The 18,096-nt window shown below is 43.4% G+C and overlaps 1 protein-coding gene across 1 annotated transcript in view; it reads left to right on the top strand.

The window, feature by feature from the left end:
- Positions 1–2,194: 2,194 nt before the first annotated feature.
- Positions 2,195–18,096, top strand: part of LOC311150149 (SUN domain-containing protein 1-like) — a 45,358-nt gene continuing 29,456 nt past the window's right edge. Inside the window, exons 1-2 of the mRNA XM_084187455.1 lie at positions 2,195–2,284; positions 6,425–6,519. Coding sequence (XP_084043581.1) covers positions 6,437–6,519 — 83 coding nt within the window. The 5' untranslated portion in view covers positions 2,195–2,284; positions 6,425–6,436. The remainder of the gene's footprint in view (positions 2,285–6,424; positions 6,520–18,096) is intronic.

Genomic DNA, 18,096 nt, shown 5'->3' with positions numbered 1-18,096 from the left:
TTACAAAATAGCCTCCAACACTCTACTCAGCAAATTGGATGTAGTCTATCACAGTGCCATCCGTTTTGTCTCCAAAGCCCCATACACTACCCACCACTGTGACCTGTACGCTCTTGTTGGCTGGTCCTCACTACATGTTCGTCGTCAAACCCACTGGCTCCAGGCCATCTATAAATCACTGCTAGGCAAATCCCCGCCTTATCTTAGCTCATTGGTCACCATAGCAGCACCCACCCGTAGTCTGCGCTCCAGCAGGTATATCTCACTGATCATTCCCAAAGCCAACACCTCCTTTGGCCGCCATTCCTTCCAGTTCTCTGCTGCCAATGACTGGAACGAATTGCAAAAATCTCTGAAGCTGGAGACTCTTATCTCCCTCACTAACTTTAAGCATCAGTTGTCAGAGCACCTTACCGATCACTGCACCTGTACACAGCCCATCTGAAATTAGCCCACCCAACTACCTCATCCCTATATTGTTATTTATTTTGCTATTTTGCACCCCAGTATCTCTATTTGCACATAATCTCTTGCACATCTAGCATTCCAGTGTTAATACTAATTGTAATTAATTTGCACTATAGCCTATTTATTGCCTTACCTCCATAACTTGCTACATTTGCACACACTGTATATATATTTTCTGTTGTACTTTTGACTTTGTTTTTTTTTACCCCATATGTAACTCTGTGTTGTTTTTATCGCACTGCTTTGCTTTATCTTGGCCAGGTCGCAGTTGTAAATGAGAACTTGTTCTCAACTGGCTTACCTGGTTAAATAAAGGTGAAATAAAAAAAATATAAAAAAATATCCAAGTTTTACATAAGTTGGGAGAACCACTTAATCAAAGGACAGTAAAACTGATATGCTTTGCTCCTTCTTTCCATCTATCATTCGATTCAAGCGACGTGCGTCAACCACTCCTGGAATGTTATCCCTAAACCACACTGCCTCTATGTCCAACGAGACACCAGAGATGACACCTTTTGCTTCCCCTGTCAATCTTCCAAGGCCCTGTGATTGGTCCAAACGTCTTGGGTGACAGGGTACATCACCATGTAGTACAATATCACAGACAGTAGGTGGCGCAGTAGTCCTATGAAGTGACTATTTTCTAAATCTTGATCCAAGAGGTTCCTTGGAGGCCAAATTAATTAGTGATGAGGCTCAATTTCTCAGCTGATCTGGATTTGATATTTGGGTTGTAATCTGCGCTGTAAACAGGCCATCAGTGAATATGATGTGTTGGTAGACTTAATTGAGTTCAGTGTTTTAGGATTATTAAACCCTTATTTGAAATATTATATCAATTTAGAAGCAGTACTGTAACTGATTTCACTGTCTGTCTGTATGTATGTATGCATGTATGAATTCACTTGCATTGGTTAGGACTTGAGTTTGGCCCAACATGAATGTTTTTGACCTCACAGAGAAAACACTACTCTCTGTCCTGTGGTCAACCATTTACATGAATAGTGATCCTCAGATGTAGGAGTTCTGTCCTGGAGAGGTGATGGGGAAACAGCTGTTGATGGATCATGAATGTGTTATGAACATGTATCTGAATGAGTAGAACGTGTTGTGCAAATGATACATTGAATGTGCAGTAGCAGTAGTATCCCAGATTGCATTATACTGTCCAGTTATAGATTATTTCTAGTTTTGTATAAGAGCCCTAGTCATGTAGTTAATGAGATCTTTAGTCCTGAGACAAAAAACATTGTGCTTTATTTTTTGTGTATTCTGTACCTCTAGTATTTTTACTCTGTGATTTTGATTTATTTTATACTAAATAATATTAAGTATTACGCTTTAGCTTATCAATATATCTATAATACTTGGATCACAACTCCCAGTTCAACTCTCATCCGATGGGAGAAGTTACAGTAGTGGAGGGTGGGATGCAGAAATTTCATTTTACTCAAATAGATTCAGTGTGCGCCATGACTGACAATAGCGGGTCTGGGAGAGAGAGGAACAACTCTGCTGCGATCCTTCTGGCTTTGTTACGTCTGGGAAGCCATTTTGGAATTCTGCTTGTAGTGCCTGAGAATTACGTACACACACACACTTTCAACTTGCAAACTTTTGTGTATGTTCACGGATAAATATTGTTCTGGTATCTGGGTTAGGATCATCGAACGCACCCCGACCATTCCATACCTGGAATAAACGCCTCGAGATGCGGTGTGAAGTTAGCGCATCTTCCAAGACAGAAATGTGTTGATCTTTTTCAACTGGATTACGCTCATAAGAATAACATAGATGGACTCTTATCTGATGGGCAAGTAGATGTTACACACGATATTATTAGAATTATATCGTTTTATCTTCAGTTTTTTTATATATATTTGTAGCCATAAAATAGAATTTATTAGAAATTAACGCGCATTTTATTTTCCATTTTGTAACGTTAGTGCTTCTCTGGCTCCTTTATCCAGAATTATGTTTTGACAGCGAACAGAACCTTGGGCCTGATTCATTATTTCACATAGGTTAACTGCGACCTTAGGTTCAATACGTTTGCTTTATATTACCCTCAGTATCTGCACAATGAGAGCCTACATTTGATATGTATGTTATAAACGCAACATTAATGTCAGTGCATGGACGGGTGTCTGCGTTGTCTAAATATTGCGGTCTAAAATTAGCATTAGGCAATACGAGACTTTCACGGAGTTTATGGGTCACTCGGACATGCATCATATTTGGAAATTAGACTTTTGCTGCTCCAATTGCACACATTGAAATGGAAGTACACATTTTGACATATCGAAAACACGACTTGTGCAGAATCAACAATTCGATATCATTCTTTTTACCTAGCGTGTCACCTACTGTTCTGTGAAAAGGAGACAGTTTACAAAAAAACATGCAATTTGAGAAAGGTTTCTATAGAGCCCCACAGTGGAGGCGTCATACTACCCATAAAACCTAGTGGTCAAACAGGGACTTGGTGCCAATCGTTTTTCCACCATACATTTTTCCCATAGGGGATTTTAGAAACACTTAAAATAAGGGCTGTGTTTCATGTAGGCTTACCTGGCATGACATTTTGATAACCAAGTAAATTTCTCTTGGACAAGGTGACTTTTATCTAAACTATTGGAACCATTTCCCTGTTTGACCGCTAGGTTTTATGGGTATTATGACTCATACTGTGGTTCTCTATTAGAGGGTTTCCCAAATTCGGTCCTGCCCCCCCCCCCACGCACGTTTTGGTTTTTGCCCTAGCACTACGCAGCTGATTCAAATAATCAAACCTTGTGTAACCGGCGGCAGGTAGCTTAATGGTTAAGAGCGTTGTGCCAGTAACCGAAAGGTCGCTGGTTCTAATCCCCGAGCCGACTAGGTGATAAAATCTGTCGATGTGCCCTTGAGCAAGGCACTTAACCCTAATTGCTCCTGTAAGTTGCTCTGGATAAGAGCGTCTGCTAAATGAATAAAATGTCAAATGTAACCGGTGTCAAATGGCTAGCTAGTTAGCGGTGCACGCTAGTAGCATTTCAATCGGTGACATCACTCGCTCTGAGACATTGAAGTAGTTGTTTCCCTTGCTCTGCAAGGGCCGCGGCTTTTGTGGAGCGACGGGTAATGGCGCTTCGAGGGTGATTGTTGTCGATGTGTGCAGAGGGTCCCTGGTTCAAGCCCAGGTAGGGGCGAGGAGAGGGACGGAAGCAACACTGTTACATTGATGCTGTTGACCCGGATCACTGGTTGTTGCGGAAAAGGAGGAGGTCAAAGGGGGGTGAGTGTAACCGGTGTGAAATGGCTAGCTAGTTAGCGGTGCGCGCTAGTAGCGTTTCAATCGTGACGTCACTCGCTCTGAGACCTTGAAGTAGTTGTTTCCCTTGCTCTGCAAGGGCCGCGGCTTTTGTGGAGCAACGGGTAACGGTGCTTCGAGGGTGACTGTTGTCGATGTGTGCAGAGGGTCCCTGGTTCAAGCCCAGGTAGGGGCCATGAGAGGGACGGAAGCAACACTGTTACACTTGATGATGAGTTGGTTATTTGAATCAGCTGTGTAGTGCTATGGCAAAAAACAAAACGTGCACCGGGGGGGGCAGGACCGAGTTTGGGAAACCCTGCTCTATAGTGTGTGTGTGTGTGTGAGAGAGAGAGCGAGCCTGGGATAGTGAGTGTGCCTGTGCTGTTTGTGTTCAGCCTGTCTCTCAACTATAAGTTCATAAATCGTGCCCTTTGCAAGATTATACGAGCTAAACCTGGGAAGGGTTTTGACGAGAAAGGATACAGGTTTTGTCAGATATTACTTTTCGTAGCAGGTTAGGAGAATTTATGCAGCAGATTAGGATAATTAATGTAGCAGGTTAGGATAATTAATGTAGCAGGTTAGGATAATTAGGTTAAGGTTAGAAAAATAATTAGGGTTAGCTAAAATGAAAATAATAATCTACTTTTGATGTGAATTTGACAAAAGCTGAATCCTTTCTAGCCATGACCCCTGGGATGATGGCTTGTAAAAGCAAAAATGGAGGATGAGAAATTGCTCTTTTATGGTGGTTGTGATAAATTGGATGGTGGGTGAAACATGTTTCTAAAGTTGGTTCCCACCTCAGCACTGCAATCTCAAAATAATTCAGCTTTGAACACACAGGAGGGCTTATTATAGTTATTTTCCTGAACTTGGAAAGTCCAGTAACTTCTGCATCCTGAAGGATTGCCAAAAACAGGCCACCAATCCAACCAACTAATCCAGGCAGAATTAACGTCTCCCCATGGGTTTTCATGATTATTTATCCCTGTTTTGGGCCTTTGGATTTACAAGTAGATTTGACCTGTGGTTACGATTACCAGGCAGTAGTCCCTCTGATTTGGCAGATTTGGGGGAATACCATCTGTTCCCTCTATAGTGCTCCCTCTTATTTAGTACAACCTCTATAATAGTATATAACCTTAACCAGGTTGCAGGGGTGCTTCCTTAGCTACTGTAGTATCAGCATGGCTCAGGGTTTGTTGTAGGAAGTTATGACGTGGGTAGTAACTTGCAGGGCCATCCTACTGTAACTTATCAGCGGAAGCTGAGTCATTCAAACCAACCCGCTGAATTGTGTAACCATTGAATTCTGTGCATATTTGAGAGGCAAATTTGCTGTTTGAGTCTACTTCAAGGCTAGATGTTGTATGTTGTAGACCCATAGTTAAAATCAATACATTAGTGTTTCAGCTCAATTTATTGATTTCCCTCTGTTTTGAATAGACTAAACTAATCACCACAACCAAATACATCCCTGTCATGTACCCTCTATAGTACCTGTTAGGTTACTATATATTTGACTCTGAGGGTTTAAATAGGTTTCATGTTAGCGCTCTCCTGACCTCTCACGGGGTCATGTTCCATTGAGTACCTTATAGATTACTGTGTCCCACGCTTGCCATCTTCCTGGAGTTGAGTCTGAGAGTGTGCAGGGCTCACAATGTTGCAGACAGAAATGTAGGCTAATGTATAGAACTGGCAAAATTCCCTCCTTATTCTATATGACAGACAATTATGTATACTCCTCTCCTACACAAACATTCTGTAATGTTATTTGCACCTCACCCTCCTGAACAGGCCCCAGGCATCTACCTGGCCAGGTGTATCCCTGCCATTACCAGGGTTGGGCCTATAGCTCCATCTCTGCATGTGCTACTCTCTGAAGGGAGAGAGCCTGTTTTCTCCAGTCAGTCTGGTATTTTGGCTGGTTGCCTTGCCTGAGAGAGACTCCCATTGTCTTCTGTCCTGTCTCCACTGGTCCCCGTCAGCCCACAGCTGCTGAACTACAGAAAGAGAAGAGGAGTTCCATTCATTACCTAACCCTGCTGCCTGCCTTCCGAAGCGCTCGTCGTCAACAGGCCGCAGCCGTAATGCAGGGGAAGGAGGTTGGCCAAGTCTATTCCGCAGAACAGAGCAGAGCAGGGCTGTAGTATTGTGTGCTAGGGGAAATTATAATGTTAACTGTTCTCATTACTCGCATGTCTGCCTGCCTGCCTGGGCTCTGGGACTCTCCAGAGCAGCTACTGCTGCCTCGGTTTTCTTGGAGTGAAGCCAAGTAGATTGGGTCTAATGTGGGATTGTGCTGTGGAGGCACAGAGAGAGATTGTATAATATTCACCAGAGAGGTGTAATATGTGGGTTACGTGTGTGGAATAGTTTGTTTGTATGTTAACTAGTGAGTGTTTGTAGGACTATGCTATTGCTCTGAGGGAAAGTAAATCAACTTGTTACTGGATCTAAACATTGCTAGTGTCGAGAGACAAGCTGAACCATTCAGTGTGTGTGTGTGTGTGTGTGTGTGTGTGTGTGTGTGTGTGTGTGTGTGTGTGCGTGTGTAATGCATGCCTTTGCAGGTGTGTTAGAATGATAATGCCTCATCTGTCGTGCCATGGCCTAAAGAGCCCTCTCTCCCTTCCACCCTGACTCTTGCAGTCTGATCGGAGAATGACCATGGATTTTTCTCGCCTACACACATACACCCCTCCACAGTGTGCTCCAGAGAACACAGGATATACCTACTCCCTCAGGTGAGAATGCTGACTGCGCTACTGACCGTTACACTACTGACTGGCATCTACTGACCATTTCATGGACCATTTCAGAATAATTTCATCAGGTTCATTTCATGTTCATTCTAGACAATTCAGGGTGTGTGAATGGAACAATTGCATGAGTATTTATTTGCTGTATTTACTTTAATTGAAATGGTATAGTTGACCACATATCCTGTTCCTCTGTAGAACAGACCAGAGGTTTCATACTGTGTCTTATCAAAGGTTCAAGGGGAGCATATCTGTTCCTCTGTTGCGCCTTCCGTATTCAGATGGCCTCCAGATGTGTGGCGAGGGTTATCATCAATCTTTCCTTTCTACACAAGTTAGCTATTCCTCCTTGACTCACATAAAAATAGTATTTGTTATTGAATCCCGTCGCCCTAATATGATTATGTCCACCGACTACAGTCATAGCCTCTGTCAAATCAGTCAAGTCATTACCGCAGCCGCCGAGAATGAAAGGGTTCTGCTACCTTGAATTATCCTGAGGTTGTTTCTCATACACCTCCCGTATTTCAGTGTTTGACATCTCTTTCCAAGGGTAAAGCACCGTTAGGAGTCCTGAATGAGTTTGTGTTGCATTCAGAAATCTTACTGAATTGATTGTCTTTGCTCAGACTTCAGTAAAAATATATTTGAAGTACATTCGGGAATACATTTAGCAACCGTTGCAATGAGTTGGAGTGAGGAGAGAATGTTGAAATTGTAAACATCTACTTTAAAGTTGGCTTGTATTTCTAGCTAAATTGTTTGCAGTCTTGATACAAAATGTTTATCCTCGACAGTTGATATATTGAAGATCTTGGTGCATTCTTGCTGATGAGTTCCAGAGTTGCTCACAAGAACAACCGTTGTGGTTGTGGTTTCGATGATTCAGCCCGATGAGTCAGTCAGTGTGTGCGCACTTGTGGTTCAGCGTTTCTGTGTGTAAGGCTATGTATTATGGGTGAACAACACACTGAAAATGGTAGCATAGCCCTATATATTAATCTTAGTTTGGACTGTGTGAACGGAGAAGCTAACTATCACTTGCTTAGCTTGGTGTTTCCTCTCATGGGACAGTATGTTTCATGTTAGTCACACACTGTTATCATCAGCCCCTCCCTGTTGTTCTGAACTCTCTCTTTCTTCAGCCCATCATCTCTGGGGCCTGGGCATGAAAGTGCTCGCAGGTGTGGTTGTCACTGAATATGCAGGTGATTTGTTTGTGTGTGTGTGTGTGTGTGTGTGTGTGTGTGGGAAGTTAGAATGTTTTTGTTTTTTTGCGCTTTCACTTTTGACGCCTCGGGTAAAGAAATGGGGGGAAAATGGCAGTGCTGGAATTTGGGGCTTAAAGAGGTGAAATTATGTTGTGCTTCTTGTTGAGAGAGAGAGAATAACAGTGTAACACACTCATAAATGTACGGGAGCATGTTCTAACACAACCACTCCCATTAGACTGACTACCATACTCTACCCTCGCTCTCCTTTGAAAAATGCTAAGGACATTCCTATAGAAAAGCCCTTCAGTCAGCGGACATGTTTAGTCCTCTCCTCTCCCTGAGTTGGACTAGGCCCAGCCCACAGGCTGTCCTTCAAGGCCTGGCTTGCATGACAACTAGATGACATTTAATAATATGCCATTTAGCAGACGCTTTTATCCAAAGCGACTTATAGTCATGTGTGTATACATTTTTACGTATGGGTGGTCCCGGGGATCGAACCCACTACCCTGACGTTACAAGCGCCATGCTCTACCAATTGAGCTACAGAGGACCACACATACAACCCCTGGAATTACTTTTAATATCTCACTGTTCTCACAGGCATGTAGAAGAGGAGGGAGTGCCTGGGTGTGTGTGTGTGTGTGTGTGTGTGTGTGTGTGTGTGTGTGTGTGTGTGTGTGTGTGTGTGTGTGTGTGTGTGTGTGTGTGTGTGTGTGTGTGTGTGTGTGTGTGTGTGTGTGTGTGTGTGTGTGTGTGTGTGTGTGTGTGTGTGTGTGTGTGTGTGTGTGTGTGTGTGTGTGTGTGTGTGTGTGTGTGTGTGTGTGCATTGCAGTAGAGAAAGGGCTTCCTTACCGCAGTAGAATTTGCTGCAGGTGAGCAGTGCTCTCTCACACAAGACAGATTTAGTCTACGATCCAGTCCTTAAGGGCTTCGGCTGGTAATAGTTTCTCCATGTCACATAATTGCTCAATTTAACCTCTTCATAACCTGTGGAGCCCACTTGACTCCCCTCACTGTGAAGGTATAAGGCAATCTCAGATGAAAAATGATAATAACCAACCAACACTTTCCCTGCATTGAAAGCTCTCCCACAGCCATGCCCGTGCCCTACCCAATAGAATCACAATTCATAGTTCAAATTTTAACGGCCCTGCTACTACCACTTCTTCTGATCATGGGAAAGCCTGTTGTGGCGCCGGACCGGTCCCAGGTGTTGTGTGTGGTGAGGCGGAGACTGATTAAAGGAAAAGGCTCTGGGTTCTCAGTCACACACACACACCATTGGAATGTGACAGGTAGGCCTAGCATGGAAGACTGGAACAAGACCATGTGTCTCCATGATCCGGTGAGAGAGTTGATCAACCATATAAATGCTTGGTGGCACTGATCTGAGGATTCGGTAAAGAGTCTCTTTTTCTTGTACATGAAAGAGTAATGTAGGCTAATACTTCACTTATTGAATTAGTTGAACTAACAAAATGTTGTTGACTTTGCCTTGTTGAGCTGTTGTTTTTTAAATGGCAGAACAAACTGACAGAGAAGGCAGTTGAGTCATATACTGTAGCTAGGCATCAGAAATATCAGCCTATCAGTTTGAGAGCTGTCACACTGTACTGTGTATAGGTTAGTGTGTGTGTGTGTGGCCTCTTGCTGAAGGGGGAGAGGGTAGCACTGAGAGGGACAGGGTCAGGTGACAGCAACCGTTGGGCCATCTGTTGTCAGAACTCAAAAGACTGGAGACAAGATGGAGAAAGAGAGGGAGGAATGAAAGCCCAACCAATCACATCCACACATCTGAGAGGCCTTTAGAAGCCCCACAGTGAGGGGAACAAACCTAGCCTGAGTGAACAGGAGCAGGAGGCCAGGGTCGCATTCATTAGGCAACACTGTAGCAAAACGTTTAGCAAAGGACAAGGTTTTTTATTGGACAAGTTCAAGTAGACCCTCCCTGTTTCAGTCCGTTGTCTTTCATTTGGGACCTAATCAGTACGACCCAGCAGAGGCCACCATGCTACAGCCCACCAACCAAGGGTTAATTACCAGTGTAATCCCATTGGTACAAACACCATAATCATTAGCTGAAAGGATAATGGCTTCACTGATGGATGTAAAGCCTGTACAGTGTCTGCCCTTGTAAGGGGAGGTCTCCATGCTCTCTCCCAGCCTCTCAGCTATTTCCTGGCTTTAGACTATTGATCTACTGCTGTCAGTGGAGGATTCCGGAGTGTTACCACTAGTGAGAAAAGAAGCTGCACCAGCCATAGAGATGCATTAAATTGTTATTTTTAATTCTATGGTACCACCCAAGCTACTCTGTCCTCCTGGACTATGCTGGGAAATGTAGTAACAAGATACTAATCAGTCATACCATTCATCTTTTATATATACATACATATAGTACCAGTCAAAAGTTTGGACACACCTACTCATTCAAGGGTTGTTCTTTATTTTTTACTATTTTCTACATTGTAGAATAATAGTGAAGACATCAAAACTATAAAATAACACATATGGAATCATGTAGTAACCAAAAAAGTGTTACACAAATCAAAATATATTTGAGATTTGAGATTCTTCAAATAGCCACCCTTTGCCTTGATGACAGCTTTGCACACTCTTGGCATTCTCTCAACCAGCTTCACCTGGAATGCTTTTCCAACAGTCTTGAAGGAGTTCCCACATATGCTGAGCACTTGTTGGCTGCTTTTCCTTCGCTCTGCGGTCCGACTCATCCCAAACCATCTCAATTGGGTTGAGGTCGGGGGATTGTGTAGTCCAGGTCATTTGATGCAGCACTCCATCACTCTCCTTCTTGGTAAAATAGCCCTTACACAGCCTGGAGGTGTGTTGGGTCATTGTCCTGTTGAAAAGCAAATGATAGTCCCACTAAGCCCAAACCAGATGGGATGGCGTATCTCTGCAAAATGCTGTGGTAGCCATGCTGGTTAAGTGTGCCTTGAATTCTAAATAAATCACAGACAGTGTCACCAGCAAAGCACCCCCACACCATAACACCACCTCCTGCATGCTTTACGGTGGGAAATACACATGCGGAGATCATCCGTTCACTCACACCGCGTCTCACAAAGACACGACGGTTGGAACCAAAAATCTCCAATTTGGACTCCAGACCAAAGGACACATTTCCACTGGTCTAATGTCCATTGCTCGTGTTTCTTGGCCCAAGCAAGTCTCTTATTTTTATTGGTGTCCTTTAGTTGTGGTTTCTTTGCAGCAATTCGATCATGAAGGCCTGATTCACACAGTCCCCTCTGAACAGTTGATGTTGAGATGTGTCTGTTACTTGAACTCTGTGAAGCATATATTTGGGCTGCAATTTATGAGGCTGGTAACTCTAATGAACTTATCCTCTGCAGCAGAGGTAACTCTGGGTCTTCCATTCCTGTGGCGGTCCTCATGAGAGCCAGTTTCATCATAGCGCTTGATGGTTTTTGCGACTGCACTTGAAGAAACTTTCAAAGTTCTTGAAATTGTCTATATTGACTTAAAGTAATGATGCACTTTCATTAATCTTTGGTTATTTGAGCTGTTCTTTTACCAAATAGGTCTATCTTATGTATAGTGCCTTGCAAAAGTATTCATCCCCCTTGGCGTTTTTCCTATTTTGTTGCATTACAACCTGTAATTTAAATTGATTTTTATTTGGATTTCGTATAATGGACATACACAAAATAGTCCAAATTAGTGAAGTGAAATAAAAATAATAACTTGTTTAATTTTTTTTTTTACAAAAGACTCACGGACCAGGTAAGGGGGGCATTAATCAGAGAGGCAACAAAGAGACCAAAGATAACCCTGAAGGCCCTGCAAAGCTCCACAGCGGAGATTGGAGTATCTGTCCATAGGAACACTTTAAGCCGTACACGCCACAGAGCTGGGCTTTACGGAAGAGTGGCCAGAAAAAAGTCATTGCTTAAAGAAAAAAAATAAGCAAACACGTTTGGTGTTCGCCAAAAGGCATGTGGGAGACTCCCCAAACATATGGAAGAAGGTACTCTGGTCAGATGAGACAAAAATGTAGCTTTTTGGCCATCAAGCAAAACGCTATGTCTGGCGCAAACCCAACACCTCTCATCACCCCGAGAACACCATCCCCAGAGTGAAGCATGGTGGTGGCAGCATCATGCTGTGGGGATGTTTTTCATCGGCAGGGACTGGGAATTTGGTCAGAATTGAAGGAATGATGGATGGCGCTAAATACAGGGAAATTCTTGAGGGAAACCTGTTTCAGTCTTCCAGAGATTTAAGACTGGGACGGAGGTTCACCTTCCAACAGGACAATGACCCTAAGCATACTGCTAAAGCAACCCTCAAGTGGTTTAAGGGGAAACATTTAAATGTCTTGGAATGGCCTAGTAAAAGCCCAGACCTCAATCCAATTGAGAATCTGTGGTATGACTTAAAGATTGCTTTACACCAGCAGAACCCATCAAACTTGATGGAGCTGGAGAAGTTTTGCCTTGAGGAATGGGCAAAAATCCCAGTGGCTAGATGTGTCAAGCTTATAGAGACATACCCCAAGAGACTTGCAGCTGTAATTGCTGCAAAAGGTGGCTCTACTAAGTATTGACTTTGGGGGGTGAATAGTTATGCACGCTCAAGTTTTCTGTTTTTTTGTCTTATTTCTTGTTTGTTTCACAATAAACAATATTTTGCATCTTCAACATGGTAGGCATGTTGTGTAAATCAAATGATACAACCCCCCCAAAAAATCCATTTTAATTCCAGGTTGTAAGGCAACAAAATAGGAACAATGGCAAGGGGGCGAATACTTTCGCAAGCCACTGTAGGTGACCGCCCTACCTTGTCACAACACAACTGATTGGCTCAAACCCATTAAGAAGGAAATAAATTATACAAATCAACTTTTAAGAAGGCACACTTGTTAATTGAAATGCATTCCAGGTAACTACCTCATGAAGCTGGTTGAGAGAATTCCAAGAGTGTGCAAAGCTGTCATCAAGGCAAAGGGTGGCTGTTTAAAGAATCACAAATGTAAAATATATTTTGATTTGTTTAACACTTTTTATGGTTACTACATGATTCCATATGTGTTATTTCATAGTTTTGATTTCTTCACTATTGTTCTACAATGTAGAAAATAGTAAAAATAAAGAAAAACCCTTGAATGAGTAGGTGTTCTAAAACTTTTGACTGGTACTGTATATATAAAACGTTGTTTTTTTACTCCGTATATTAGAGAATCCATATATACAGTGCTTTCAGAAAGTATTCAGACCCATTCACTTTTTCCACATTCTGTTTTTTTACAGCCTTATTCTAAAATTGATTAAATTGTTTTTTTCCCCTCATCAAGCTACACACAATACCCCATAATGACAAAGCAAAAACAGGTTTTTAGATTTGTTTGCAAATCTTTATATATATATATATATATATATATATATATATGTATATATATATATATAATGTATACATAAGTATTCAGACCCTTTACTCAGTACTTTGTTGAAGCACCTTTGGCAGCGATTACAGCCTTCAGTCTTCTTCGGTATGACGCTACATGCTTGGCACACCTGTATTTGGGGAGTTTCTCCCATTCTTCTCTGCAGATCCTCTCAAGCTTTGTCAGGTTGGATGGGGAGCTTAGCTCCACAGCTATTTTCAGGTCTCTCCAGAGATGTTCGATCGGGTTCAAGTCCGGGCTCTGGCTGGGCCACTCAAGGACATTCAGAGACTTGTCCCGAAGCCACTCCTGCGTTGTCTTGGCTGTGTGCTTGGGGTCTTTGTCCTGATGGAAGGTGAACCTTCGCCCCAGTCTGAGGTCCTGAGCGCTCTGGAGCAGGTTTTCATCAAGGATCTCTCTGTACTTTGCTCCGTTCATCTTTCCCTCGATCCTGACTAGTCTCCCAGTTCCTGCCGCTGAAAAACATCCCCACAGCATGATGCTGCCACCACCGTGCTTCACTGTAGGGATGGTATTGGTCAGGTGATGAACGGTGCCTGGTTTCCTCCAGACGTGACGCTTGGCATTCAGGCCAAAGTGTTCAATCTTGGTTTCATCAGACCAGAGAATCTTATTTCTCATGGTCTGAAAGGTCCTTTAGGTGCCTTTTGGCAAATTCCATGCGGGCTGTCATGTACCTTTTACTGTGGAGTAGCTACTCTACCATAAAGGCCTGATTGGTGGAGTGCTGCAGAGATGGTTGTCCTTCTGGAAAGGTTTCCCATCTCCACAGAGGAACTCTTGAGCTCTGTCAGAGTGACCATCGGGTTCTTGGTCACCTCTCTGACCAAGGTCCTTCTCCCCTGATTGCTCAGTTTGGCAGGGTGGCCAGCTTTAGGAAGAGTCTTGGTGGTTCCAAACTTCTTCCATTTAAGAATAATGGAGGCCACTGTGTTCTTGAAGACCTTCAATGCTGCAGACAGTTTTTGGTACCCTTCCCCAGATCTGTGCCTCGACACAATCCTGTCTCGGAGCTCTACGGACAATTCCTTTGAATGGTTTTTGCTTTGACATGCACTGTCAACTGTGGGACCTTTATATAGACAGGTGTGTGCCTTACCAAATCATTTCCAATCAATTGAATTTACCATGGGTAGACCCGAAACAACTTGTAGAAACATCTCAAGGATGATCAATGGAAACAGGATGCACCTGAGCTTTTCGAGTCTCATAGCAAGGGGTCCGAATACTTACGTAAATAAGGTATTTTTGCTTTGTCATTATGGGGTATTGTGTGTAGATTGCTGAGAAAAATAATAATTTGATCCATTTTAAAATAAGGTTACGTAACAAAATGTGGAAAAGTGAAGGGGTCTGAATACTTTCCGAATGCACTGTATATCAGCTCAACGGTAGTGTTGTAACAACACGTAAATGGGGTCTCTCTTCCAGTGATTGACCTAGCCTAAAGCAGAGCTGCAGACTGTGGTACACTGACAGGTTAGGTTAGTTACTTCTTCTCAGAGAAGGAGAAATGCTGCCATCATGGATATGTTTTGATTTGAATAAAAGAGCATCCTCATCATTTTCTGCCCAGTGCCTGATTTTCTCTCCTATGCCATATGTTTAACATGTTAGTGTGAGGGGAAAGTGAATGTGTGTCTGCATGAGAGGGAGGGAGTGAGAGGGAAAAAGAAAAAGGGAAAGTCAGCTCTTGGGTTAGACATTTTCATGTACAAGAGTCAATCACAGCAGAGTACACACACACACACACACACCTGGCACCTAGCAGTGTAGTAGTTCTGCCTGCCTGCCCCTTTCAAATAAACAGCACCTGATGGATGGGATTCTAGACACACACAGACCCTAGCCTGAGAGTGCAATAGCGTGTCTCTTCAATGGGCCTCTTCATATTTTATGACCAGTCTGTGTAACTGGGTCAGTGGGTCCCCTGGTTGGCGTTGGTATTGTAGCTCTCATAGTCACTTAAACTGATCTAGGGTAATATTAGGACTAGTGATTATAGTGATGTGATCAGCCTGGGGGTAAGGTTGGGTGGAAGGTGATCTAGGGTAATATTAGGACTAGTGATTATAGTGATGTGATCAGCCTGGGGGTAAGGCTGGGTGGAAGGTGATCTAGGGTAATATTAGGACTAGTGATTATAGTGATGTGATCAGCCTGGGGGTAAGGCTGGGTGGAAGGGATGAAGTGGAGTTAATAAAGACTGTTCAAGGAAGGTTAAAGGCATGTGTGGAGAAGGAGTGCCAGTTGCTGCTGTTGGCCATGCTGCACTCACAGTTGTTTAGGACGTCTGGTGTGTGTTGTGGGGCGATGTGGGCTTGTGTCCACGCCTGTTTGTGTGTGTGTGTGTCTTTGTGAGTAGCAGCATGGTTGCTAGCCTCAGACAGTGCTTGCATCACTGGTCAAGGGGATGGTTGAATGGCAGCAGCTGGATGATGGTGGTGTTGTTGACCCCATTCAGGCTGAACTTATAAAACATGGCTCCCCTTAGGCTGATTATACTCTTCTGAAAATGTCAGCCATCCCATTGAAGGATACAGTTGAATTGCTGTGTTGTGGCATGTGAATGTGAAGGGGAATTTCAACTACAGTTAGTTTGTCTCTTCTCTACTTGCTAGTGCTCCTCTCTGACAAGATTTGTTCCGTTAGAAGTGGGAGGGGCGCAAACTCAGGCGGCCACAGATCACACACACACACACACTCTCAGGCCCCGAAGAGCTGTTTGGATATGTTTCCATAGCAACAAGGGCAATATGAAAGAGAGAGAGAGGAAGGGATGGCACACTGTTGGAGAGAGAGGAGAAGGAAGAGAAGTGCTTCTGTTCTGTGGGAGGGAAAAGAGGAGGGTGGGCGGTGGCCGTTGTAATCTCAGTGCCAATTGAAACCCACACAGAGATAGACAGATGGAAATCTGAGATCCCCTCTCCCCAGCCTGTCCCTGCCCTGCCTGTGGTAAATATAGGCCTGTGTTCTTCCTCAGGGGAATGGCAGCTCTCTACCCTATAATGGTTAAAGGAAACCGTAGGGTGGGACGTGTGTGTGTGTTTGATGTTTTGTGTTTTCCCCACAGACCTGCACTGACCATCCAGAGCCCAGCTTAAACAACTGTGTGAAAACATTTTCAGTAAAGCCTCATTTTGTAAACAGAATGTTGTTAGGACCAGAAGGGTTTAAAAGAGGAGTTGTAAACCCTGCTGGGAGTGATATCCCCCTCATTAATACACTTCAGAAGAGCGCCTGGTGGTGGTTTTAAACTGATCTGCTAATGAAGTTTTCGTTGTGTTTAGCATTTGGCTTAGCACCCCAGGCTTGTTAAGGGTGAGTTGATAGTGCATCAGTTTTTCCCCAAAAAAGTGTGTGTGTGTAGCATCGTTCAACCGCCGTTTAGATTTATAGACCATGTGGTTTGTAATCTGTGGCTGAGCTCCCTGACTGTGGTGTGTGTGACTGTATCACTGCTCCTTGGCTATAATATCAACTGTCTTTGATCTGTCAGGGGAGGTTATATTAATGAGGATCTGTCAGGGGAGGTTATATTAATGAGGGTAATGAGGATCTGTCAGGGGAGGTTATATTAATGAGGGTAATGAGGATCTGTCAGGGGAGGTTATATTAATGAGGGTAATGAGGATCTGTCAGGGGAGGTTATATTAATGAGGGTAATGAGGATCTGTCAGGGGAGGTTATATTAATGAGGGTAATGAGGATCTGTCAGGGGAGGTTATATTAATGAGGGTAATGAGGATCTGTCAGGGGAGGTTATATTAATGAGGGTAATGAGGATCTGTCAGGGGAGGCATGCCAGCCAAATGTGTAGCGGTCTTTATTCATGTTTTATTTTTCTTTACATTATTTTGGATGGCCACTAGGGGGCAATAACATCGTCTATGGCAGGGGTGTCAAACTCATTCCATGGAGGGCCTAGTGTCTGCTGGTTTTTGGTTTTTCCTTTCAATTAAGACATAGACAACCAGGTGAGGGGAGTTATTTATTAATCAATGACCTGAATTCGTCAAGTACAAGGGAGGAGCGAAAACCCGTAGAAACTAGGCCCTCCGTGGAACGAGTTTGACACAGTGGTCTATGGGCAATCGCAGAACATTATTTCAGATCCCTCCTACAGATCCCTCCTACAGATCCCTCCTACAGATCCCTCCTATGTACTTCACTCATTTTCAGTCATCCTTTGTCCGATGGTGTTAGGGACTTTTTTGTTGTTGGGACGAGTGACTTCAGCTTTCGGACGAGTAAAAAATCTGTCCTATTTGTCCGAAGGACAAGTGGCTAAAGAAGTTTGTCACGCCCTGGAGGATCTGTCAGGGGAGGTTAGATTAATATGAGGGTAATGAGGATCTGTCAGTAGAGCTTAGATTAATGTGAGGGTAATGAGGATCTGTCAGGGGAAGTTATTAATATGAGGGTTATGAGGATTTGTCAGTGGAGCTTAGATTAATATGAGGGTAATGAGGATCTGTCAAGGGAGGTTAGATTAATATGAGGATCTGTCAGGGGAGGTTATATTAATGAGGGAAATGGGGATCTGGCAGTTGCTCCCAGGAAATGATGTAATTGTATTCAGCAAACATGAATTCAATTTGACCACATGGATTTCAGAGGACTTTCCCTGCAGGTCAATGATTATTATAAAGTCATCATCCATGATACAATAAAGGAAAGGAAAGCTAGTAGGTTACCCCTGAGCTTCAATACGTGTTTTAAAGACACCTCAGTGGTTGTACTATGTAGGCTAAATTCCTGGGTGATCTGATCTCTCTCTGGTTTGTTAGTATACCATCGGAGAACTGGCAGTACCCACTGAGTGTGGGAGGACTGACCATCAAAGCTCTCGTTGTTGTGTAAGAGAACAGTGAAGGAGGAGAAGTGTAATAGTGA

Source organism: Coregonus lavaretus (assembly GCF_964263955.1).
Source record: "Coregonus lavaretus genome assembly, chromosome: 2".
NCBI lineage: Eukaryota > Metazoa > Chordata > Actinopteri > Salmoniformes > Salmonidae > Coregonus > Coregonus lavaretus.
The sequence above is the reverse complement of the archived record's forward strand: the minus strand, read 5'-3'. Positions and strand labels throughout refer to the sequence as shown.